The 26,989-nt window shown below is 44.1% G+C and overlaps 1 protein-coding gene across 3 annotated transcripts in view; it reads left to right on the top strand.

Annotated features, from left to right (window-relative positions):
- The window catches only part of CACNA1E (calcium voltage-gated channel subunit alpha1 E), a 402,433-nt gene that overhangs the window by 76,932 nt on the left and 298,512 nt on the right, over positions 1-26,989 (top strand). For all 3 annotated transcript variants that reach the window (XM_025385803.1, XM_025385786.1, XM_025385794.1), the window contains 2 exons: positions 23,829-23,934; positions 24,714-24,853. In XM_025385803.1, the coding sequence (XP_025241588.1) occupies positions 23,829-23,934; positions 24,714-24,853 (246 nt within the window). The remainder of the gene's footprint in view (positions 1-23,828; positions 23,935-24,713; positions 24,854-26,989) is intronic.

Here is a 26,989-nt window from a genome sequence, read left to right as displayed (position 1 = left end):
ATCCAGTTATTAATAGGGGAGGTCTAGTTCTTATGGGAAGAAATGCTCAAGATAACCCAGATTTGGCATGAAAGATGGTGGCAAGTCAACAGCCTACTCTGAATGTGTTTCATTTTTCTTGGAAGCTACATCTGCATAGGGAGATAATTTTATTTTCTTATGGCACTTTCCTCTGCAGTGGATACCATACTCTTTTTAAAAATGCTAATGTGGTTTAAAATGTGATGTTACATTCTATATGATTCCTCCTTTTCTTTTTTGCTCATCTAATAGATCTTCTCTGGCAGTGGGCTGTTCTGGGTGCCCTTCCATGTTCACTGTGCTTCACGCTTACCAGCTCTCACTCTTTCATGCCCAGGGCCAGTTACCCTGTGGGCATACAGCACCTCTCATGTGGTTTGCAGGATGCCCCTCACTTGTTTGAACTTTTCCAGGTCACGGGTATGAAGGGAAGACGTAATGTGTCTGGCTTGGAGACTGTATGCCAGAGTTGGGCAATAGGATATGCCCCCCACACCTCCATCACCTTGGTTGTCTCAGCAGGGGAGCACATGTTTTGTGTGGAAATGAATATGGCTTACAGTGGGAAGGTCAAATATGTTTGCAGCCCTGAGATATTGAAGCTCATCACAATGAACCTGTGGACATTCATCCATGATTTCTTATTGTAGAGAATTTCATTGTATCCCCAAAGCACTCTGGCTATAGATCAGAGGTTGTATGCTTTATTTTTATGAGTCTCCCATTATAAAATGTCCATTTATTTTGGAGGATTTTGGTGAGGATTACCAAAAGTTTTAGTTCTTTTTTTTTTTTTTTTTTTTGAGACGGAGTTTCTCACTGTTGCCCAGGCTGGAGTGCAGTGGTGCCGTCTCGGCTCACTGCAAGCTCCGCCTCCTGGGTTTACTTTCGACATTCTCCTGCCTCAGCCTCCTGAGTAGCTGGGACTACAGGCGCCCACCACCACGCCCAGCTATTTTTTTTGTATTTTTAGTAGAGACGGGGTTTCACTGTGTTGACCAGGATGGTCTTGAGTTTTAGTTCTTAAATTTCCCATTTTGGTATCTTCTTTTCTTCTGCTTTTGTTGTCTATAAATATACAGCACATTGCAGGATAGTAGACTGAGGTCCTGGTAAGAATTTCAAGTTTGATGTAATTCTAGTGAATCATGAGGCAAGATGCCTTGATTAGGGAAGACGATGGCAGCTAACAAGGATGAAATCTGTAATTATATCCTATGATCAGATAATGCAGAAAGACTTCATATCTTCTGTGTACCTGTGCACAGATGCACATGTTGAAACAGATAGTGACTGCAGCTGCTACTGGAGCTGTAGGAGAAAGGTCTTCATTTTCTGAGCATCCCAGGACAATCTCTGAATTGCCTGTTGGCTTTGCTTTTGATATGAAGTGTGGGTAATGTTTCATCTGGAAACCAGGCCATGACTTCTTGTGGGGACCATTTGTAATTGGGATGCAGCCTGGAAAATGAGTTGGAGTGAAGGAGTTTGACAGAAATGAAATGACTTAGGATAGGGACAAAAATATCCTCAATGTGATAGTTTTGTCTGTTGGTTTGCATGTCATTATTTCTCCACTTCCCTCCACTTGCTGTTTCTGCAATAGGCGCAATGCATGCTATGAATTAAAGAAGGAAGAGGACAGTAACGAGAACAGGCCTGCTTTTTCTTCTTCTGAAACATCGAGACTCTGAAATTATTAGCTCCATCCAAAATTACTTATCTCTTTATAGCATTGCTGTACAAAATGTAGGTGTTTTTCCCCCTCAAACTCTGCTGCTTTCCCCCTTCTTTACAGGAACATCTGGTTTCTTTCAATCTTCATATTCTTCGTGAAAATAAAATTGAGTGAAGCTTTGCTAAGCTCTCAGAACTCTTGCAAACCTTTGACTCCATATGTTTGATGAGCAGGTCAACCGCCTCCCTTACGTCATGCACAGGGCTGCCTGGAAAGCTACAGCTCACCAGACATCAAAGCCCAGATGTGCAATCCAGTCCATCAGTGGTGACTCTGCTGATCTTATTTTGCTTATCACTGACCACAAAGACATAAAAGAGGAAACCTGAATGCAACTCTAATTAATATCCTTTTATTCAAGGAAAGAGAGAGAGAGAGACCAGGTCTTTACTTTCTCTTTCTGCCCATCTTTTCATCTTTCTATATTTCTGCCTCTCTCATTTTTAGGTTCAGCCTTTGTGAATAATTCATTATATGTGTGGGTTTTTCCTAGGATTTTCAGAAAAGGAAGGTTATTTGTCTTCCTCTTGGATAGGATTATTAAGGTCTCTCACAGAGGGCCAACTTCAGAAATCTACTTTTTCTCTAAGACCTTTGTTTTCTGCAGTGGGACTGTCACACAACAAAAAGGAAGCTGGGGAGAGATCTTTTAACCTGCTTTTTCTTGTCATTTGTATGATGACTGCCTCCTACCCAGCCCTGTTACATTTGAGTGCCCCCAAAATATGCAACTACTAGCCTTTTCTACTCAGAGGCCATGGGTAAGTGGAAGGTACGTGTCACTCTGAATCCTCTCATCATCTTGGGTTTTCACGCTGATAAATGCTGAACGACTCAGCCAAGGAACAGTCCTCTGTAACCATTTCTTTTCAAATTCCAGTGTGAATTTTTGTAGGAATTACAGGGAGCAGGGGTAGTTATGGGGACCAGACATGGAAATTAGTGTCTAATATTCCGCCACCACTACCACCACCACGACGTGGCTTCTAAAGCAGTGCCTTCCAAAGAGGGATAGAAACATGTTAGTTTTCCCAAGCCTTCTAAACATGCACAGAGAGGACGCATGTGTGGGTTCACCCATCAGTCATGTTTCCAGCATCAATCTTAATTAAGGACAGAAGGTACAGCACAAAGTTTTTAGACTCCCCCAACCTCGTGGTTTCTTAGTGTTAAGCTTATTGCAGGGAGATGTTTATGCTGTATCTTTGCTCACTGAGTACCCCAAATATGTTTCCTTATAAACCTTGATGAGCCCCAGTGTCCTCATCTCTGGAAAGCAGGGAGCAGCCAGAAGATGTGTTTTTATAAGGTGAAGATGGGCCAGATTAAGGGGAACAGCAGTGAATGACTTTAAAATGTGTCAGTTATCCAAGACATCCTCCCTGCCGCCTCCCAGAGTAGTGGGTACTTCTTAGGAGCTTCCTTTATTGTATTTTGAGCTCCCAATTTGTAGGACTAAATAGTTCCACCCTTAATCCTCTTACTTATTAAAAAAAAAAAAAAAAAAAAGGAGCCTCAAATAGACCCATTTGTAAAGCAGTAGTTAATCCCAGAAGCAGGTGGGTGGGGCTTGGGAATGATATGCCCAGCCAGGCTCCAGCCACGCTCCAGCCACGTGAGGCTTCAGAGAGAGGCCCTGCCTGGCACCTGTGCCAAGTGTGGCTTTTTTGCCTGTGGGTGGTTGATTCGAATCACTGTTGCAACTCTGCATAATCTTGAGGCTATATTTTTTTGTGTGTGCTGCATTAGGTCTTTTGCTGCATTTTTGCTGCATTTGGGCTGCATCGGTTCTCTTCATCTCGGGAGAATTTAGAAAGCTTCTTTCAGATATATGCCTGAGCTTTCCAAAGACTTGTGTCATTAAAGGGGGGTGTCATCTTTCTTCCCTTTGGGGGAGGGATAAAAAGGATGTAGCTGGACGGTGAGTAGCAGGCTAGAAGGGAAAGGAAGAAATGCTCTGGTGTAGATCATGGATGGAGCCTTGATGATGCTCAGTCTGTGGCATCATTGCTGAGATGCAGGACATCGTGCGTGGCCTTCTGGATCCAGAGCAGAGGCTCTGGAAACCAGCAGTAGGAGGAAAACTAATTCTCTCAAATCTTTCTCGGCCTTCAGCTTAGCTGTAGGTTGGAAATTTTTCAAACTTTCTGTGCCTCTTTCTCAATTTCCACACCATTGTCTCATGGGACTGGTCAGAGCCAAAAAGCATGAAATGGATTTTCAACAGTCACTCACTAACGTCTTGGCAATCTCCAGCTGTGTTCTCCTGGGAACTGTTTTGCTGCTTTTCTGTCAGCGACCATTCCTTTCGGCAGGTGATTTCCATCAACATCAAGGCTAATTCCTAATTTAGTTCCTTTGTGTTGAAGTCAGACATAGGCAGTCTGCCTGTTTGTTTCATCTATACTGCTGGCTGTCAACCTGTGTCTCAGAATCACCTGAAGGACTTGTTAAAATACAGATTACTACCCCCTACTTCCAGAGTTTCTGGTTCAGTAGGTCTGAAATAGGGCTGGAGAATTTTTGTTTGTTGCAAGTTCCCAGGTGATATTGAGGCTGCTGGTCTTGGACATCATGCTTTGAGAACCATTGCTATACGTGATTTTGTTATCTGCCTGGCAATGCCTTTCTAGGAGGTCAGTATTACAAATTGCTGATGCATTTCCTCATCCCAAATTTCTCTCATTTACCAGCTAAAGCCCTGGTGCTAACAAAAGCTTATGCTTTGGGTTTGGGTAGTGAGGAGGCTTTAAGATTTCTCTAACAAAATGCTGATGACCTTGAGAACAGGGACATATTAGGCAGAATATATGCCATTATCATCTTTGAGTTAGTTTATCTTGTTCTTTCAGGACCTATCACTGAGAGCAGACTCTTCTGAGAAGGGACATGCCCCCATTTAATTCCAGCACCTAGCACATGCTGGCACATGGTGAGCATTCTGTAAACTTTTGTTGGATGATTTATACCAAGATTGGCTACTATTGAGTTAACAAGCATCAACAAAGTGCCTTGGGTTGCCCTGATCAGGACCTGTAAGACCAGGTGTGGCCCTAGCGAGGGGACAGGAGGTTACCAGAAGGTGGTGTGAGGGCAGTGGATGGCTGGGAGGGGAGTGAAGGGTCATCACATGGGAATTGGGAGGCTGTAAAATACAAGATTTAGCTACTTCATAATTTTCCTCAGGATTCTTTCAGTTTCTGTATAGCTTAATGTGGGCTTTCTCACTGTAAAAACAAACAAACAAGCAAACAAAAAACTAGGGTATTTGTTATATGGCATTCGTTACATGGAACCCTTTATTAATTGGTGTATAGTATAGTGACAATTGAGATTGTAATGGTGACCCCCTAGGTATCACAGAATGTTGGAGTGCTTTCTGAATGTTGCCAATGAAGCATTCATTGCATTATATCCAACACAGTTCCAATGGTATGTGTACTTCATTGTATTTTGAGCTTTGTGTGATTTATAATTCATATTGATTATATAAGTAGCTCATTATCACTTTTTTTTTGTTAAATTAACCAAAGTGTTCTTCTCCAGCTATACCAGATGACAGAGGAATTGGTATGTTGTTCTAGAAATCAGCCCTTTTAGTTCTAGAAATATTATAGGACCTGGAGGTGAATCATGGTGCAATTGTCATGTATCAGGTGATAGTAAGAACAAAGTCATTATTTCAAAAATGGACTAATAGCTCAGCAGGCCTTAGATTTACTGGGGAAGTTCCCCAGCTGGTAAGCTGGTATTACATCTAACTGGGTTTGTTTGTTTCTGTAGGCTAACATTGAAAATAAACCACCAAGATTTCCAAGAGACCTTTCATAAGCATGTCAGCAAGAGGTTGTCAGATGATACCTTCCCCAACTTGACTCTGAGTTATCCAACTTTTGTGCCTTGGGCTTATTTTCCTGCTCTTTTTTACTCCCACTTCCCTCATCCTTGAAGGTCAGGAGATGTTGAGCTCTAAAATGATTCGGTTGTAGGGTGATGGTCTTTAGGTTCTTAAGGGTCAGTGTGAAACTCTGTGGAACTTTAGAGTATGACCTGAATAAGTATCTGAGTAGTGACCTGAGTAAGTGTCTAGATGGCATCTAGATGACTCTTTTTGGAGTGTTGGGACCATTAAGTCCCATCGTCTCTAGTATGGTGTTTATTCATTTGCTTTCTATATTGGGATCACAAATCCTACTGACATCTGGTTGATGCTATAGACCTGTCTCTCCTGAAAAATACACATACAATTTTGCATTCAATTTTAGAGGTCTATGAATCACAATTAAAAACATCTATCCTATTAAAAAATTCCCACAATTTGGGATGTTAGGATGCTGGGCTATCAGGAGTAGTGATTCTCAACCAAATATCAAAGGTTTTATAAGCAAGTATGACAGGAACTTTATATAAAGGAGCTAGAAAGATATGGTTGCACTGGGCTGTCAGCCAGGCTACTGTGAAAGAACACAAACATTCTAACCAAAGGGCATGAATTCAATACAGAAACTCTTTCTACATCACTGTGAAAGATGACTGTCAAGCTGGAATACTTCCAGTGACAGGGTGCTCTTCTGTTATTAAAAAACTTAAGATATAGGAAGTGGAAATATTCCTCCTTATAGCTTCCATCTGTTCTTTCCCCTCCTGTTTTTTGTTTTGTAAAGGAGTATAGACTCAATCTACTTCCTTTCACTTGATGATCCTGTGACATTGAACAGCACTGTTGGTGGACTTTTGGTGATGATAGACATGGCTCTTGGCACATGTGGCCCTTAAGGACTTGATATGTGGCTAACGTGACTGAGAACTAAATTTTAAATTTTACTGACTTAATTTTAGTTAAGTTAAATTTAAATAGCCACATATGGCTAGTGGCTACTGTACAGGATGGCACAGGCAGAGGGGATGCATGATGAGTCAGAAAGCTTAAGCTTCCCTTTGGTTCTGTCATTCGTTAGCTTTGTAACTGGGCAGGGTCTCCTTGGCTTGGTGTGCAGTGCTTCTCAGGAGCCACCCTGCACATTGCCCCAGCTTTCCTTGACCACCGTAATCACTGTCTCTCCAGCTGCTTCAGTGGCTCTTCCAGGCCTCCATGCCTTTGCACTTGCTGCTCTTCCACCTGGAATGAGTCTGGCTTTAAGATTATACTCAGAGGTCACTTCCTCTGTGAAGCTTTCCTTGATTTCTCTTGGCCGAATAAGACCAGCTTCCTCCTTTGGGCTCTCATAGGGCGCCTTACTTATTACTTTGTTGTAACATATACCACATAATTTTAGTATTTGTTTAAAATCTCTGCAAGGGTGGGGGACATTAATTACCATATAATAAGGCAGTGCTTATTAACATCAGCATTTAACACATTAGTTTGAATTAAAATACTTTTTAAAGTTTTTTTTTTTTTTTTTTAAAAGAAGTGGCATTCTGTTTCTGACTTGAGGTAGTCAGCTAAAATCTCTGGACGTTTTAATATGAATTGATGACGGAGTTAGTTTTATCTTACTCTGTTCTCATTCAGTTTAATTTTTGAATCTAGATTCAGAACTCTGTGTTTATATCAAGTACATTTTATCTCCTTGCTTTTGCTCCAACAGTTTATCCTGTAGAGATCCTTTTCAACTGAGAACAAGGAACTAAGATTCATTGAGCATCTACCAAATTTCAGGATCTACTTCAAACAAGTGTATTATCCACATTTTAAATATGGGGAAGCTGAGGCTAAAGAAGATTAAATCGCTTGCCCAAGGTCACCACCAGTGAGCTTGAACCAAGTGGTCCGAATCCAAAGTTGAAGTGATTTCTACACCACACTGTCTATGGACTCTGGTGTTTCATGGGTGAGCTCCCCACCCTGAGTGCTACGTCATCTGCAGATTTATAAGCAAATACTTAATGTTTTCATTCGAGTAATTGATAGAAATATATTTAGAATCAGGGACCCCCTTTCTGCTTATCATCAGTGTATCAGTCAGTGTGCGCAGACTGTTCAGCTTTTCTCAAGTATTCTGAACTGTGCTTTAGCCTACTGACATTTCTGTATTTTGTCTGTAAAAATATTGTGTGCGATATTCTTGTCACATGCTTTACTGAAATGAGTACACACTTTCATGACTGCTTCATGTCTATTTTAAACAGGATGTAGCATCTTGGTTTCTCCAAAGTCCACCTTAGGTATCATTTTCAGAGACTCAGACAATATTTTATTTCTTTCTTAGACAATAAAAGTGTTGTGTCCTAGATCTCAGGAGTTGAAAGGATATTAGATGTCATCTAGTCCAATGCCAGTTGATGAAAGCTTCCCTTTAGAGTTCAGGATTTACCAGTCTCTGCATGGAAGCATTAGGGTATTAGGGTGTCGTTATTAAAAACATGACCTCTGGATTCAAATCTCAGTATCACCTCTGCCACTTCATAGCTGTGTGCCTCAGGCAACCTGCTTACCCTTGCGGTGCCTTGGACTTTTCAAATGTAAAACAGAGATAGTAATTTGCTTCTGGGGTGTATCATAGGATTTTTGTGAAGGTCAGATGAGATAATACATGCAAAGTGCTTAGAACCATGTTTGGCAAATAGTAAGCTGTGAATAAATCTTGGTTATTAGTATATGGTTAATTTCAGATACATAAACATTAAACTTCTGCAGCTCTGTTTTCTCTTTCCAACAATGCTGTCCTACTTCCTCCTGGCTCTTACAAATTTCTAACCTGAGTGCTGCCAGATAATGTTTACGTGACCTTGCATTGGTCTCATTACCTCCCTGAGCCTCAGTGTCTTCAGATGTGAGGTGGAGGTCACTTTCCCTGCTTTGCCTACCTTATAAGACTGTTGCGAGGTTAGCATTGGCTAATGTTAACCCTTTGCAAACATATTAGGTATTAGTACTAGTGTTAATGTTGATAGAGTTTATAAATATATAACACTTATTGAACATTTACTATGTGCCAGATTACTGTGCTAAGTGCTGCCCACGAATTATTGCATTGATTCTTCACGACGATCCTACAGAGATAGGCATTATTGTTTTCTGTCTTTCATAGTTAGAAGGATTAAGATGTGGAGAGGTTAATTCATTTCCCTGGGATCGCCCAGTAAGAGCTGGAGGCCTGGATCAGAGCTGGTGCTCTTAATCACTGAAGCTAAATAGTCTTTCCACAAGCCTTTTTTTCTTCCTTATCAAAGTTATTGGGTTTACATTTTTAAAAATAAAATGTAAAATACCTACATCAAAACCTGTTTCCTTTATATGTTTCTAATGCTGATTTTATACCAATATTGTACCTAAGGACACATTTGCATTTACAACCAGAAAAAATATCTTCAGGAGCAATAATGATGCAGAATTTTCCCAGCAAGCTTTTGATAAAAACAGATAGGATATTTAAAATGATCTATAACCTTAAACAAACTCACTTGGTTTTGTCTTTGTTTGAACAAAAATGATAGCAAAAAATTTCAGCTGGCTTGATGGATGGTATGTAGAAGGATCCCCTTTAGATCCTTGGTATCTGGGCAGATTTTCCTCCTGGCGGTTGCCAGCTTCCTGGCTAAATACTTCCTGTCTGCTTAGGTTTCTTGGGTATTTAGGGCCTCTATGTTTGTTCTATCGGATAAGAGAGAAAAGATTGGAATTCGTGAACTGTGGAGGAAGCTTCTGAAAGGGTTAGGGTGCTGTGGGGGGAAGGGGAAACCTCCATTGCTTGGGACTCTTGGAAATTTGCCTAATGAGCTTGGTGAAGGTCCTCTGCTATGGTTATTAGGGGCATTTTACCTGTGGGAAATGTTTACTGGTATGGACACGAATGGAGAATTAGGATGCACCACTTGGCTTCTGGAAACCAGACAGAACACTCAAAAGAAATTAAGGAGTGGGCCTAAAAAGTTAAAGGAACTGCCTCTCCTTTCTGCTAACTTTGGATTGTTTTTGCATGGAAATTTGTATTTGTGAAATAACTGAGCCATATGGATGCACAAGGATGCATGTGTTCTTCTAGTCTGTTGATATGAGGAGCAGTTGAAGGGTGTGGGCTTGTCTGGAGGTGGGGTGAGTAGGTGGATGTGGTAACATGAGGAGGGAGCAGGTCTGGGGAATATGGGCCTATGTCAATCCGAGGATCTGGGCATTTTGGCAAGAGCACCCTCCCTTCTCATAGAGAGGTATTTATTTATTTTTGAGATCACCATCTGCCCCACCACCTCCCCCCACCTGAAGTTCTGTGGATAAGGATGTTACATCTCTGGGTAACCTCTTTCCCTGGCGATGATTAAAGAGTAACAAATGCCCACTCAGAAAGACTGTACAGGCTCAGAAAGACTGAGCTCATTTCTGTCACAAACATCAGTAGACAGGCTCAGGAGAGCAAAGCAAAGGAATAGATTCTAGGAAATTAGAACTTCTAATAGCTTTCTATACTTCCACTGTGAAAAAGGCTGGGTGCAGAACACCCTGCATAATCATATGCCTTACTATTTCTCTTTTTCTCTTACCTTCGTGTCTTTTTAATCATATAATTTTGCCACCATTCTATAGGGACACCCCCCCCCCCACCAGGCCTGGAGAGCTTTCTGTTCCTCTATATGCATGCCTGAGAATGGATGGAGGAAACTAACCTTTAATGAATGCCTATTGTATGACAGGCACTCTACAGTGTGCTCTAGAGGAGTATATCATTTCATCCAACCCCGTGTGAAATGGATATTGTTCTCATTTTATAGATGATTAGCCTAAGGTCACACATAGATGTGGTCTGACTGGTGCCACTGGCTGCTCTCTTTCAATTGTTTCATTCTGCCTTGGGTTAGACCAGAAGACCAGCAGCTGCTCTTCCCTAACAGAGTATCTTTTTAGGATGACACTGTGAACTACTTGCATGTATCTGCAGCATCATTGGATATGAGGCTAACTCACAAAGGAGTGAAGGATCAGTAGATGGGAGAAGAGCAACGATCTCTTTCCCATCATTGTGGTCATCATGAAATGGACCTGAGACAACCTGCCCTGAGTCACTGGAATACGAGCTTGAGTCAGAACCTGAGATCTTTGCTATTTTGTCTTTTCCCCGACAAAACTCCATTGCCACAGTTCCTTTATCACTCTGCAGAGCGCGTTTGGTTTGGAAATGCCAGTTCCCCTTTCAATATTAGCATGGTAAGTCCATTTTCTTTTTTCCAGTTCTCAAAGAAGTCTACCCTCAGTCCTTTCTGTTCTGGGGTACCCACAGTATGAGTCATAGTGTGGAGGTGGCAGCTTTCATGACCTTCTCTTGCAATTTTACATACTGAATGCAGCTTTTTAAGGAAATGAGGGTTGGGGTATAGAGAAACTGCAGAAAGACTCTTATATCCTGATACAGAATATAGAAAAGGCTCATAGTAGGTTTGTGGAAAAGCTGCCCTTTTCCACAATGGTTCACCCCCAGGCCACCATTGTGAGGATTCTAGCTTTTCATTAACTCTATTGGAGAAGCTGCTAGCCAATCCAACTGGTCATGGAGTTCCTATGCTTGACAATTTAGAAGTATTTCCATGGATTCTAGACCCTTTCAAGATGTCCCTGGCTGTGCCAGGATTTCCATTTTGAATGTTATTGTGGGATCTCCTCATTAGTAATTTCACCAAAAATGGCTTCTGTCAGTTGTAATCATGTACGCTCGCTCTTTCTCCTCCATTTCCCTTCCCATCATGTTCCTCATTAGCATCACAGAATACTAGAATATTAGATTTATAGAGAATAAGGTGAAACTTGAATCAAACTCACACTTACCTGTAAGAAAACTGAAGGCCACAGAGGTTAAATGACTTGCCACAAGTCTCTCAATAAGTGGCAGAGCAGAGACTAGAACCCAGGGCCCCTGACCAAGTGCCAGCATCCTTTTGTCACATTTTCTCTTCTTTCCTCTGTACCCTTTCTGTGCTCGATAATCTTCCCTCTAGCCCCTTCTTTCTCTTCTGGGGCTTCCTCATCCTTAGCAAGTATATGTTTTTGGTGTTTGGGGCATAGGAGGCTGGATATAAGGATCATGACTAATAAGAAAGGACTTACGTAAGAAAAAATAGGAATGGACAAGAGAAAGATATTCATAGAGGTGAAGCCAACCAGCAGAGATCCAGTGAGAATCAGATACAGCGACTCAGAAAAATGGTTAATGTTCTTCTTTCCCAAATATGTTGCTGGAGAACTTTGTGAAATGATAATATAAAACTCAGTAGGCAGTGGACTTCTACCTAGTGTAAAACCAAGAGCAGACCTCAGCGGATGGGAGAATAGATGGATGCTTAGGCAAGCACTCATCTCAGAATGGTTGCTGGGCTCTTCAGTAGCCCTAAAAAAGGCAGGCTATCCAGTCTCTGCCTTAAGAGGTAGCTCTTTGAGAACAATTGAGTACTCCTGGGAAGGAGGAAGCAGCTCAAATAAAAAGATCCTTAGATCCCTTTCTTTTAGAATTCTCAGTTGGAGCTAAGAGACCAGGGAATTTTGTTTGGTTGTTCTGATTATTCTGTGTATAATAGTTTTCCAAGCTTTTCAGGGCATAAGGCTGAGAGTCCAGAGAGGTTTCTAGCCCTGGTTCTAGAAAAATCTCACTCCTTTCCTGGTCTCAGTATCTGCATCTGTAAAATGAGTGTGTTGGAATAGTTACTAAGACTCTAAGGTGCCTTTCAGTTCCCACTATAGTGCCTCTGGGATTCTAGTTTCCATCATTGTTCTCTCAGCTGATTGGAGGACACCATTAACTTTCTTGGTCTCCAGCATTCAAAGCCTGGCTGCACATTAGAATCAGCCTGGGAACTTCTAGAAATGCTGATACCTGGACTGCAACCAAGACAAATTAAATCCAAATTTCTGGAGATAGGATACTTGTATTCTTAATTTTGAAAAGCTTTCCAGGTGATTCTACTGTCCAGCCATGGCTGAGATCCACTGATCTTCTAGACTGAGAGAAGCCAATTACCTGACTTCCTTCTGTTTCTTTTGAGTGTACTTTGATCATGTCTTGGCTGCTCCCTCTCAGTTTTCTTGCAGGCTATGGTGAAATAGCAGGAGCCCCCTGGGTATCTTGAAATTTAGCCTGAGAGAATGGGGTGATTAATTCTTATGTTTCACTGCATTGACAAAGCCATTCAGCTGTGGCTGCTTCCTACACACCTCCAGCTGCACAGGTAACAGCCTTCTGTAACGAGGGGGATGGACCAGACATCGTGAACGCAGATCTAGTTGAGGAGGCCATTTGAGGCTGAAGGATGGAGTAAGGCTCACCAACGAGGCACTTGAGCAAGTGACTAAAAGTTGTTGACCTTGCTTCCTACCTGATTGATTCACCCTTATGCATATGAGGGTTGATCCAGCATGACTACCATCAAATACAGGAGTCACCTCCATAACGTCCTTGACACTCCCCTGGGGATGTGGAACTCACAACAAGTGCTGTGCTGAAACTGGCTTGTCCCAGCTCTTGAGTGTCCTCTCTGCGTGTCTCTTCCAGACTCCGTGTTCAGTGATGTCAAGATGGTAGCTTGAAATTGGCCATGGAGAGAGTATTTATACTCCAGAAATTTGCAGATGTTACACATGGGGGCTTTCCCCCCAGTGTTAAACATCTATTAGCACAATACTTAGTTTTCTACTTAAGAAGTAGTCCATTCACTTGTGGAACAGTGGAAGTTCTTCTCTTCATTGCTCCAGATCTGTCTTCGGATGGGTACTCTGCATGTTGGATCTTAGTCTTTGCCTCCAGAATAACTTAAAAAACATCTGAGCCCCTTCAAGCTAGCCCTTCAGATATTTGAAAGCAGCTGTGATGTATTTCTCAAGTCTTCCCTTTCCAAGCTGAGTATCCCTAGTTCCTTCAACATTATCTCACGTGGTTTGCAGGCTCGGTAGGTGTCTTTGAATGCCAGGGCTCAGTTGCAGAGTTTTCAGAGGAAAACAAACATTCTCCTACAGGTGATCTATGGACTCTTTCACAAAAGGCTTTTCATTTTTCTTATGCTGTCTCAGTTCCATGATGCTGGTGTTGATATGAAGTGGGGTGTAGTCTTGGGTGGGGTTACTGATTGCACCTCATAGTCATCTTCCCTGAAATGCACGTTGCTGCCAGAACTCTTGATGGGCTCCAATTCATCAGAGTGTCATCAAAACACAAATTCTCGTTTCCGAAACAGGTAATTTTCCCACTGCTGTTTTGTTTTCTTCCAGAGGCTTTTAATGCTCCCCTTTTCTTTTTTCCCTTTTCTGTAGCATTCAATCATTTGTCTGCTGTTCACCAAAACTGTGTGTTGAATGACAGCATTTTGAGTCCAGGATCCAGTCACACACAAAACAAATGAATTTGTTAAGACTTATCCAGCTGTCTGTAACTGCAAGGGGCATGGCAGTGGGAGGAGGGAGGGAGCCAGTACTGTTTTATTTTCTCAGAACCAGCACTCCCCATCCTTTGGGAATCAGGGCCCAGATGAGTCTGGAACTGACCTGAATGTTGGTTCACCAAAGTAGCAATCATGTGCGCTTCCTTTCAGTCATTTTATCCAGAGGGCAGGGTCCTGGGAGTCAGATGGGAGCTATTTGGTCTAAAGTAATGAGAATTTGGACTTGGCTTCACAGCCAGCATTACATGGGTAATGCTTGGGATCTTTTGTTTTGAGTAACTGAGTCCATTGACCTCCATGAGAGAGCAGCAGGATTGTATTGGCAAACAAAAGGCCTTTTGGGGAGTTCTCTGCCTCTTTGTTATGTTCTCAATATTGCTTTATTTGTCTTTCATTCATTAAGTTTTAAGTCTTTAGGAGTAGGTGTGATGGCATTTCCATCTTCTTGACAGCAGGAAGGGGGAAGAGAGAGAGAGAGGGATTAAGAAGGAGAGAGGTGTGTGTCTGTTCAGGACTGCCTGTCAGATGGTGAATTTGAACAGAGGCAGCTGTTGTCATGGCGATGGCAGGTTGCATCCCACCACCATGGAAACCAAAGTTAAAAAACTGATGTTAAGGCTGGAAGTCACATGATGCATTTTTGTTTTGTTTTGTTTTAAAAAAAGAAAAGGGGTTTGGTTTTTTAGTCTTTTTTTTTTTTTTTTTTTTTTAAGATGAGGTTGGGTGGTGAGAAAAATTACACTAAGGAAAGCAATGAGATGATGACATGGGACAGTATGGAGTAGGCAGAGCCTTCTTCCATGTTTTTCTGCTTGTTGACAGTGCATGTCTCCTGCCATGGTTAGAGAGGGGAGGGGAGGGATATGCAGGGTGGACTTCCAGGTTTGCAGCCAGAGTTGTGTACTGCTAACTATCACACGGAGAAACACAGGGGTTTAGTCCTCTTGCCCTTTGGAGGTGAAGTGTGGTTCACCTTCTGTTGATCAGCCCAGAACAGACACAGGAAACTTAAAAGTATGGACTACCCAAATAGGAAGGTGGTCCATATATTGATAAATGTGGAAGGTTAACATTTATTTGCAGAGAATTGAAAAGTTCGTCTATAGTTCCTCAGAATCTCCAGGAATAGTTCTGTCTGTTTATTGCCTTTTCTGGGCTGGTCTCTTTTGGGCTGCCATGTCCTGCCAGGGCAGCCATAAGAGTGAGTGCAAAGAAGTCCAGAAGGAGCCCTGGGCTAAGACTCCTTGCACCATAGCTTATCTCTTAACCTGGGCCCTCTCACCTGAGCAGGGTGGGGCAGCTTGCTGAGAGGCATTAGAAAGCCCTCTTGGCTCTCCATCTTTTTTTTTTTTTTAATTATACTTTTAAGTTCTAGGGTACATGTGCATAACGTGCAGGTTTGTTACATATGTATACTTGTGCCATGTTGGTGTGCTGCACCCATCAACTCATCAGCACCCATCAACTCGTCATTTACATCAGGTACAACTCCCAATGCAATCCTTCCCCCCTCCCCCCTCCCCATCATAGGCCTCGGTGTGTGATGTTCCCCTTCCCGAGTCCAAGTGATCTCATTGTTCAGTTCCCACCTATGAGTGAGAACATGCGGTGTTTGGTTTTCTGTTCTTGCGATAGTTTGCTGAGAATGATGGTTTCCAGCTGCATCCATGTCCCTACAAAGGACACAAACTCATCCTTTTTTATGGCTGCATAGTATTCCATGGTGTATATGTACCACATTTTCTTAATCGCTCTCCATCTTTTTACCTCATACTCACTTCTACTTTATGCCATTATCTGGAGAAAATGTGAAACATCCCTCCAGGAAGGGAGCTGGCCTGGCCAGGGCTGTTTTTGTTTGTTTGTTTTTGTTTGTTTTTTGAGACAGAGTCTTGCTTCGTCCCCCAGGCTGGAGTGCAGTGGTATGACGCCAGCTCACCACAACCTCTATCTCCTGGGTTCAAGCCATTATCCTGCCTCAGCTTCCCAAGTAGCCGGGATTACAGGTGCACACCATCATGCCCGGATAATTTTTGTATTAATTGTAGAGACAGGGTTTCACCATGTTGGCCAGGCTGGTCTTGAACTCTTAACCTCAAGTGATTCACTTGCCTTGGCCTCCCAAAGTGCTAGGATTGCAGACGTGAGCCACTGCACCTGGCCAGACCAGGCCTGTTTGAACAGGGCTGGTTTGACTTTTCTTTTTGTGTAGACAGGTTAGGAAGCAGAGATTTCTGTAAGAATGTCTGCTTCTAGGAAGGTGAGGAAGACCATGAGGGATGCAGACATACTGTTGAAGTGATGGTCATAACTATTGCTATGTCTGGGTTTTAGGCACAAGGTCTTGTGTCTTCGGCATTACTCGTCCCTCCAGGACAGATGTATCTTTCTCAGTTGGCTCAGACGAGGGTCATATGATCTCACCAGCATGATCTCACTGCATTTCCATCAGGGTCTATGGGAACTGGAGCCAGACTTCTGTGATGGTTCAACCCCTCCTGTTCTTAGCCCTGGCCTTGGGTGTGATTAATATCCTTCTAATCACTGGGAGAGATTGCATCAGAGTCATCAGCTTCATAAATCCTCCTCTGGGGACTGGTGTTTGGATGCACTTTCCATATTCTCAGGAGGTTCTGGGCCAAGTGTCTTTGCTCTTTTCCCGGAGGCCCATTACCATAATTTTCTTTTAAATCCTTTATTGGGGTTGGTCTTCTCCGTGTTAGCCCATGGCTACAGCCAGCCAGCCCACTCCTGAGGGCTGGAGGCTGTGACCACCAACAGATGCTTTCCCCAAAGTATCGAGCCACAGTAGATGCTGAAAGATTGAGTTAGTAGGATACTGAAAGTAACTGTATTTGTGCAACACTTTACAGTTTTCAGAGGGAGTTCAGATTCCAGTATCATTTTAGGCTTTGGTCCTTTTGTATTTCTTGTTTGGTTCTGTGGGAATGGATGGTCATAACCCTCCATTGACTCTTGAGTACTGTGTTGGGGCAGCTTTTATAGTTGGAGGCCTGGCTCTGGTTCCCATTACCAAGCTACATTTTCTCCATTGCATTCCAGGTCTTGAAGAAGATTCTGAAGTTACACAGAAGCCTTGGATAGCTGTATTTCATTCCTGTTCATATGTAAAATGTCTATTTGGTGTGATGCTTTTAGGGAATCACAGACTAGTCAAGGCTCTTTCTCAGTTACTGTCTTTGAGTCAAAGTCCACTTATTAGGATGAAATTTATGTGCACATGAGGAAGAGGTGGAAAGACATACACAAAGGTGTCCATGCCATCCTCTGAGGCTGTTACATCTCTTGGATTTAGACATCCAAAAACATGAGACTGGAGGGAGAAAAGGAAACAGGTCTTCCTGTAGGGAGATTATTGTGGGCCTGGGGCGAGGGGTGGAAATGGGTAAAGGAGGCTGAGGGATGCCTCCCCTCAGACTGTGGACTCTTCTATACCCCCCAGGAGTTTCCAGGAAGTGCCTGAGTGCCCAATGACTGCTCCCCACAAAAGCATATTCCGCATTAGGCTGGAGTTGGGAGAGCACACAGCATTCTATCTGCCTGCCTGTCCCTGGTGGTCTCTTACCCCTCAGAGCATGGCCTTCTTAGTGTTCGGATGTCATAGGCTCTGGGAGGAGACAGCTGAGTACAGAGGTCTTCAGGATGAGCCCCCTGGTGGTGATAGAGATGCATGTTTGCCTGGGGACACCCAATATTTACTGCCTGAGGCCTAAGTCCTTTCAAGGCGTGTACCTGAAGATCTGTACCTGAGAGGTGGTGATGGGGAGGCTCTTCAGGCCTAGGCAGAGGAAGAGCTCAGCTCCAGGCCAGGCCCCCAGGGCTCTGGTAACAGCAGAACTGGCATCACCACCCTTGCCCCAGCTTTCTGTGCTTCAAGAAGGAAATGAACAAATGGCAGGTGTGCAGGCTGCGTTGTGCTGCTCAAATTAGCCATGTTGCTAAGGAAACAAGTCAACCGTTTGAAGGAAGGAGCATTGGGTAAAGGAGATAAATCAATAAGCGAACCTATTTTTATCATTTCCCTAATGATTGTCTTGAAACTGCTAGACTAGAAAGAGAGTTGGAGCGACACAGGTCCTCATTAATGGGCTCAGAGGGAGCGAGGAGTGAAGGGGTGTTTGAGGAGATTGCCAGTAAACTTTATGAAATGAGGCCCCTAGCGAGCAGTGAGCCGGTACAGGAGGGAATGTAGGAGAGGAGGTGTCTTTTGCAGGTTTCAAAGCGCTTTCATGGTCATTTCCTCATTTTGGCCAGGTCTCTTTATTCTCTTGCATTTAATCCTCTCCGAAGTCTTTCTCTGATTTCTCTGGCCATCGCATTCCTCCTCACTCTCGGGTTGGGATGAGTTTTTGTGTTGATTTGTTTTTTTCAGGATAAATGTAGCTTTAATTGATTTTATAGTTATAAATGAACACATGCTCATTTGAACACTCAGAAAATGGTTAGAGGAGTAAAGAAGAAAGTGAAAATAACCCTACTACTGAGAGAAGACTCATCACCCTTCCAGCAAGACAGAATTTTTTCTCCTTCTCTCCCTTCTCTCTCTTTTTTTTTTTCTTAGACGGAGTCTTGCTCTGTCACCCAGCCTGGAGTGCTGTGGCGCAATCTCCCCTCACTGCCAGTTCCACCTCCCGGGTTCATGCCATTGTCCTGCCTCAGCCTCCTGAGTAGCTGGGACTACAGGCGCCCACCACCATGCCTGGCTAATTTTTTGTATTTTTTTTAGTAGAGATGGGGTTTCACCGTGTTAACCAGGATGGTCTCGATCTCCTGACCTCATGATCTGCCTGCCTTGGCTTCCCAAAGTGCTGGGATTACAGGCGTGAGCCACCGCACCCAGCCTTCTCTCTCTCTCTCTCTCTCTTTTTTTTTTTTTTTTTTTTTTAACATGAAAGGGATCTTCCATGTATGCTGGTTTATTTTCTTTTTAAAATAGATCATGTGTGTCTACAGTGGACAGTATAAAAAGTTCAAATGGGTATGCAGTGCGGAGAGTGTGGGTACCTTTCGTAAGGATACCTCTGGCTCTAGTTTCCCTATACGATTCATTTATCACTTGAGTATTAATTTATTAAAAAAATAACAGTTACCAGGGCCTCACTGTGGGCCAAGCACAGTGGTAAGTGAGACAGGCAAGGTCCTGCCCTGGGACTCCCAGTCCTCACTGCCCCATCAGCTCCATTTGTTCAAGATTTCAAAACAAAAGCAATCTGGACACCAGGGATAGATAGTCTTCCCTAAAATATCCTCAGTATCAGTCACAGACTGTAATGAGTGTCACTGAATTCCAGAACAGAAAGAGTCGGAGACCTGGACAGACTTCCATCTTTTCCCTGATTGTGGTTGCCGTGAAGGGTGTTGGTCTTTGAGGCCGTGGTGACTCGGAGCTCCCTTTGACCTTTCCAAGTCATGTCTTTGTCCAGTCTGCCAGGTTGAGGTGCACTAGCTTGACTGGTGGGTGGGTGTTACTTGCTGTTTTGGCTCTTCCCTTTGGGGATGTAGCAGAGCCATTGCTTTGGGGTGTGAAGTTTTGCTGTCGTGAAGAAATGGGAGTGGTGCCTCAGAGGCAGCCTGCAACAGTGGGAGTGAGCAGGAGCCCTGGCCTGGGCCAGAGTGGGTGAGCAAAGCCCTGTCTTTACAGTGGCTCCTCAGTGAATGCCTCTTGTTCATTCCTACCTGCACTGAACATTGACTAAGCTCCTAATGTGTACCATGGGCTCTGCTAAGCACTGCCAGTAGAGAGATGAGCAAAACTCCTGCTTTCAAGATACAGTTTCCTGATTTAAATAGGAGAAGAAATAATACAGTCACACAATTCAAAGACCTGTGGGGCAGGGGGAGAAACTTTCACTGACAAGGTGGCAGTTCAGCTTGGTCTTGATGTATGACCAGAAAGGAGAAGAAAGGCCATTGCAGGTGGTGGCAGAATCACCTAGATGTAAATGCCTCTTCTTTGTGCTTTCTTCAGAAAGGGAAGTGGAAAAGAGGTTGAAGAACAGGGCTATAAGAGAGAGTGGCTGGGGCCTAGGCAGAATTGGATGGTCTCTTCTGCTCACCTCCCCTGAGATTTCCCTGCCGCTATCCATTCTTTCACCTAGCCCACAGTTACACAGAATCTCCACATTCTCACCGCAGGTTCTTCGTTACTGCAGCCATGAATTCATTCTGAGGTCTAGATGCCCTATAAGGCCGAAAGGGACATCTCTCTCAAGGGCATATATATCTGAACAGTTTTTAAAATGTAAAGCAAAAAAAAAAAATTTTTTTTAAGCCAGAAGGTTGCTGCTCTGAATGGGCCTCACATCAGTTAGTGGGCAGAGGATTTGGCTAGAGAGGAAGTGGGAATAGGGTCTTCTCAGAACCTGTGAATTACCAAACTCCCACCTTTAGATTCTAGACTTTAGGGCCTTGGGTAGCACCAGCCATCAATACCTCATGAATTCTCAGCCACCCAGATACTTGGCCAGTCACCGGGAGTTTTACTAATCAGCACCTGGGCCAAGAGCCATTCCCCTGCCTGGAGCATCTTGCAATGGTGATGGCTACACCTTCCTGAGCTAACCTGTGTCCCCACAAACCTCACATATCTGCACTTGGACATTCTGGGCTAGTTAAGCTTAAAGGTGCTTACAGGGAGCAATATACTTGGGTTAATTGGCTAGGAAAATGCAGGTATGAACGTGGAAGCAGGGAGCCAGGGGCAGTGGAGGAGCTGCCATGGTCCAAGTGGATATTGCGAGTGGGGAGTCATGGGCAGTGGAGGAGCTGCCATGGTCCAAACGGATATTGTGAGTGGGAAGGCCTTGGAGGCACATGGCTGCCAGGACCTGTCTTGCCTGCAAGTTCAGCACTGAGAACCCATCTGCTTTTAAGCCTGTGCTTATCACTTTCAGGCTTTCAGGGGAAGAAGATTCAACCCCCCCAAACAATCATAGATGCCACATAGACCCATGAGAATGCAAGAGGTCTGCAGCTTGAATGAGAAAGTACTCGTGCCCAGTCCTACCTCTCAGGGCAGGCACTGGGCTTCTTGGATCTGCTGAGCAGGTGTCTGAAATTGCATGAGACATTTCCAGCTGTGGGGAGTGACCAGGTGAGCCCCACGCTATTGTGAACACTTCTGTTAGGAACAAGGACAGGGAATGACATGGAAGAGGCCCTGGTTTCACTCCAGTCAGAGCCATCAGCCTCCTCCCCCAGCTCTTGGGGACTGGCAGAGAAACCCCCACTTTGTGTCAGGCTGCCCAGCTATGTTCCTGGGAACACCGTTCAAGAGAGATGCTCTGAAAAAAAGATTTACAAGGTGAAGCAAGTTTGGGAAATGTTGTGTGCTGTCCCAAACCCCCTGTGTGTGTGTGTTTGTGTGTGGGATGGAGTGTGTACCCACTGTGTGCAAAAGTATTAAAGGCCCCAAAAAGTCCTGCTGGGGAGAAACCTTAACTTTACCCAACCCAGGCTTTCTCTCATTGGTTTGATTGCAAGTTCCTATGGCACCAGTATTTCATGGCCTGCATTTTAGGAACACCACTCCCAACACTCTCAACTTCTGTTGTCTTTCATCAGTGACTTGTATGCGTGTTGTCAGTTCCCTATCTGGCCCCATCATCCAAGCATGTTTTCAGGAAAGGGTATGAATTCCTTGGCCACCATTGCTCGCGGGTTCCCATCTTTAATTTGCAGGATGAGTCTGGGATTCTGGGTGCCTGTGCCAGGCCCAGGGCAACCTAGGCTGTTCAGAAGGCTTATGGGACACTCGGTCCTGGTGTGGTCCCTGATTGCTCCATGTTTGTTTGTTCAGAGGTCTGGGTTACAGCCATGATGGGAGGGGAGGAGCACTCCCCCTTCGATCAGTGGGCATGGGTGGCCCAGGGCAGGCTGTGTGTTGGAGGGCCAGTCCTTAGAAGGTGGGCATGCTAGCTGGGTGGGCGTCTGTGGTGTGTGTCTGCTGGCATGTTTGGCTCTCAGGGGCTTGGCGCCCAGAGTGTTTGAAGGAGGAGGAATGCCCATGGGTGCTGAGGGACTTTCCATGTGGGGAGGCTCCTGTCTGAGTGGGAGGGTTTAAGCAGGCGCAGTGGGGTATGGAGGCAGTGGACAGGCTCTGAGGTCTCCTGAGGCCGGGTCTGTTTTTAGTTCCAGTGGCTGAGCCTCAGGGCAGCAGAGGCCCATGGAGTGGTCTCTGGTGTCTGTATGCTGTGTGAGTGCTGAAAGTGCGTGGGAAGGAAGGATGGCGGTCAGCTGCTGGCGAGTGAGTGTGACTCTCCAGTGTGACTCAGGGATGCATGGTGGTGGGGGAGGAGATGGCACTGCCAAATGAGGATTAAGAGAAGGACTCGGGGCTCACACACAGCCAGCATCTCAACCCTGCAGCCCTGCATGCCAGCACCCAGAGCAGAGCAACTGGTGAGCAGCTCACATCTCATTGCACACACTGCCCCAAGCCCTCTGCCCTGCCCTCCCCAGAGATGCCCTGGGTGCCAACTTAACATTGTGTTATTGCCACAGATAGCCTGGCAGGATGGGGGCCATTGCAGGGATAGCTGTGATTTGCCCTCCTGAACTCCACGAGAGGGTTCCAGGCCCTGCACCCTACACAGCCTGTCTGGGTATGTGTGGAGATAAGAACAGCCCCTTTCCTTCCGTCCACTTTGCCAGATCTATTGCTCCTCTCTTCTGCCTGGATTCCAGAATCTTCTAGAGCACAGGTTGCTCAGCAAGAGCAGTTGCAGTAGCTAACTTGTGTTTGTCCTAACAGTAATCACAGAATGAAATCCCAGCATGCAGAATGACAGTGCTGGGAGCTGGTGATTCCCTCTTTCTCTTCTGGCAGTCCTTCCCACATCCCTTGGAGCATGTGGCAAAACCTTCTTGCAGGGGTCAGGATGCTGGCACCCGAGTCATAGTCCTGTTTTTAAAAAGGCACAGGGAGCACCTCACCTGTTTTCAAAAACATCTAACAGAAAAAAGCCTGCATTCATTCATTGTAGTGTGGTTCTTACAGGACTGGACTTTGCTGTCCAGGATTCAGATTTGTGATCAGTCTCTGTTTTGTATAGATGCAGACGCTTAGGAGAAAATAAGGTGGAACAAAGCAAGCCTCTCTTTCCCCCAGAAGTACATTGCTGAGAGGAATTTTAAAATAGAAGGAAGCTCACATGGAGAGAATTGTTTCTTTTCCAGGGGCTCTTCTGTTACTCAGTGGTGCAGAGATTCTGGAAGAGGGGACTCCAGTTGTGAGCCCAGGAGAGCAACAGATTGCAGCATCTGGATCTGTGCACAAGCGTTTTTACCCAGTCCAATGGTTTGAAGACTGGGGAGAACAGGGGGTCTGCTATGGCATTAATTATGTGACTTCCTTCTTTCTTCCCCCTTCCATTTTCAGCCTTGGTTACTGGATTTGTTATTGAATTCACTCAGTAGCTGGAGTGTCTGTCATATGCCCAACTATATTATGTATTGGCTACATACATTGTTTTTATGGAGAAGATGCTTTGTGTTCAGAGACCAGGCAAAAATGTTTTTGGTTTCACATGCTAAGGACCATCCTCTGTCCTGCCTGCCTGTTTACAAATAAAAATCATGCAAACTGCACAGACAAAATGCGGATTGATAGAGCTTGTGTGTTTATGGGCATGGCCATCTTGGAGGCTGTGCCCCTCTCTGGTGAATTTGTTCCTTAACTCCGCTTTCCCACGCCATTTGAGTACATGATCCTGGCCACCATCATTGCCAACTGCATTGTCCTGGCCCTGGAGCAGCATCTTCCTGAGGATGACAAGACCCCCATGTCCCGAAGACTGGTATGTGCTTCCCCTCCTTCTCACCTTTCCCCCTTTTGTCTTTCTTGGTTTCTTCTCCTCTGCTTTATCACTCTCCCATTCCCTTCCTGCCTGTGAGTTCTGAGAGGGGTTTGCTCTTTGCTGGGGGACAAGTTAATGAAAGACCCCATGGGGATTCACACAGAAAATAAGAGATTACAGACACCGTGTCTGTGCTGCGTGGCAGCCAGGGAAGAAGAAAGGGCAGGCACAGGCCCATTTTCTTCCCTCCTCTTTCCTAAGGGGCTTCTGACACGAGAGGAAGAGGTGGGGAGTAGAGGGGAGATGATGAAGGATGCTCAGTGCTTGTGTGTATTTGTGGTTATGAACTTCCCAATGCTTACGTCCTTATTCTCCTTAAAAAAATGAGTCACACATCTAACGTATTCCCCCTAAAAAGAACAGACAAATTGCCTAAAATCCACGTGTGTACATGAGATGACGACCTTCAAGCTTCTAACTTATGTGAAGAACAGCAAACTCCTTCAGGGCAAAGCCAGGGCCATCAGGGACCTTCCTGGGAAGGAAGTCTATCCCCTAGGTGTGACCCTTACATCGTCCATTTCTACAGCTGGTTCCCCCTTGCCCCGTGCACTCCTGAGTCACAGACAGCCTGCAAGGGTCCCTTAGCACCCTTGCTTCCCACCTACACATGGGCAGACCCAGCACAGACATCCAGGAAGGGCCAGGCTGTGCCTTTACCTGTGTCTCATAAAGCACAGTCCTCTTCTCACTGGTGTTTCTGCTCCTCATCCCCACAGGAAAAGACAGAACCTTATTTCATTGGGATTTTTTGCTTTGAAGCTGGGATCAAAATTGTGGCCCTGGGGTTCATCTTCCATAAGGGTTCATATCTCCGCAATGGCTGGAATGTCATGGACTTCATCGTGGTCCTCAGTGGGTAAGTCCACTTTCTCTCTCTGTGTGTGTGTGTGTGTGTGTGTGTGTGTGTGTGAAGGGGGTTGGTGTCATGAAGTGGCTGGGGGCAGGGAACCTGGGGTGGAAAGACAGCAATCTGTAGAGTAGGGGCAGAAGAAAAAGTTCGGGGCTAAGATTCCCCAGGGTGCTGGACCATAGGTCAGCCACCTCAAGAGCAGGATGAGTACTGTACGGAGATGCTTGTGGTGTTAAGCAGAGGCTGTGGGACTCTCAGCCAGGTCTGAAAGCTGCCACTTCTGGTTTTCCATTCTGTGCTTGGCTCAGTGGCTAAACACCCACTTCTCTGGGGAGGGTGACTTTTCCCAATAAGCCTTTTCACCAAAGCAAGCAGTTTACCCTAGCCTGGGAGGCACCTCCTAGATGGGCCAAAAGATGCAGTCAAATGCAGCTTCTTTGGGGTGTTGGAGAAGACCCCAGCCATATTTTCTGAACTGATGATTGAGACTTGTGTTCTGATAACAGAATTTTTTATGATTTGCAGGTTTATTAATAGTATAAAATCGAATCATATTAAAATGTTGGATAAATCATTTGTGGAAATTAATATGGCCATAGCACATTGGGATTGACCCAGTGTCACTGCAGCATATATGATGGCAGTACATTTAGTTAAATATTTGATAAATCATTCTTTTGGAAATGAATATAGTATGAGGACGTTGGGTTGACCGAGTGCCGTTGGCAGCAAATGTGTTGGCCTTGGGAATGGTGTGATGGGCAGGCCTTCCTGGGCTTTTGTGGCTTCCTGTTGGTCTTTGTGTCAGGTGGCTCTCGGTGCCTGCAGGGTTGGGCACTGGGGAGTGGTCCTGTGTAGATGAGGCAGCGAGTGATGTGGTCTGGAAATTCCCTTACCCAACTGCTTGGCAGACAGAGTTCAAACCCATGAAGAAAAGAAGAGAGTGACTTAGAATGACAGGGAAGGGGAAATATTAGCTACTACGTGATTGACCAAAAGGAGATAGGAGAAAAGAGGAATTGTTTTCCAGGGAGGAGTCAGAGGAATGGCGAAGGTAGGTAAAGTCTCTTAGAAGGAAGGGTAGGGGCTTGGGAATGATTGCATCTGTTTTTTGTCTTGTGGAATAGACAAAATATTCTTATTTTTTAACCTTTACACCATTGGGATTACATGAAAGAGAAAACACTGAAGATGTAATGGACTGGAATATGTAAATGGAAGCACGTAAGCATGTAAGCAGCCAGCCCCTCAATATGGGAAATGGATAAATAGACAGGGATGACTATTCATGTTTAAAAATATCTGTTGCCTTACAAAAGAATTTTCTGGAGGTTATTTTTTCTAAAAGAAAATTCTACTACATTTTAAATATGAGTTAGTATATGAAGATATAGTTTCTACATAGTATTACAGAAGTATATTGGGTAATGTTTTAAATGTCCCTAAAATAAATAATATGTGCTGTGTTAGAAGAGGCCTGTATGAGAATCTGAATCATTTAGAAATGTTATGATTCTATCTAGAAGAAAAGTGTACAAGTCACTACAGAAGAATAAAAAACAAAAAGAAGAAAAGTATTGTAATGTATATATAATAAGTTTATGTAAATTCTTGGTCCTGCTCAGCTCTATATGTGGCAGAATCCATTTGAAATTTCTTGTCTAGTCCATTTATTTTTATTTAAATGATTATATGTTCATTAAAGAAATATGGAAAATACAGAAAAATCAAAAGAAGAAAAAAAATAATTCACTGATTCAGAAAAATTCCAGATTATTTTGGGGTATTTCTTTCCAGGCCTTCAATGCCAAGCAAGCTGTCTTTTAAGGGCTTGTAATTTTGCTACTTTTTCCTAATATAGTATGAGCACATTACATGTTATTGCATATTTTGGTAAAAATCTATAATGATTGATCAGCAGTTTGTTAAGTAGATGTACACATCTTGCTTCTCATTTTTGCAATTACTTGACACTTGGATTCTTTCTGTTTTTTGCTGTGATAAATAATTATTAAAGATGCTCCAATGTATGTCTTTTGGATGTCGCATTTTACGAGGCATTTTACAAGGTTGAAGAAGTACTTCTGGAGGAGAATACAGCTGTTCTAGTGTGGGGTCTGGGAACTATGATGGCTGAGAGGA

Source organism: Theropithecus gelada, chromosome 1, assembly GCF_003255815.1.
Source record: "Theropithecus gelada isolate Dixy chromosome 1, Tgel_1.0, whole genome shotgun sequence".
NCBI lineage: Eukaryota > Metazoa > Chordata > Mammalia > Primates > Cercopithecidae > Theropithecus > Theropithecus gelada.
This window is presented reverse-complemented; position numbering and strand designations above follow the sequence as displayed.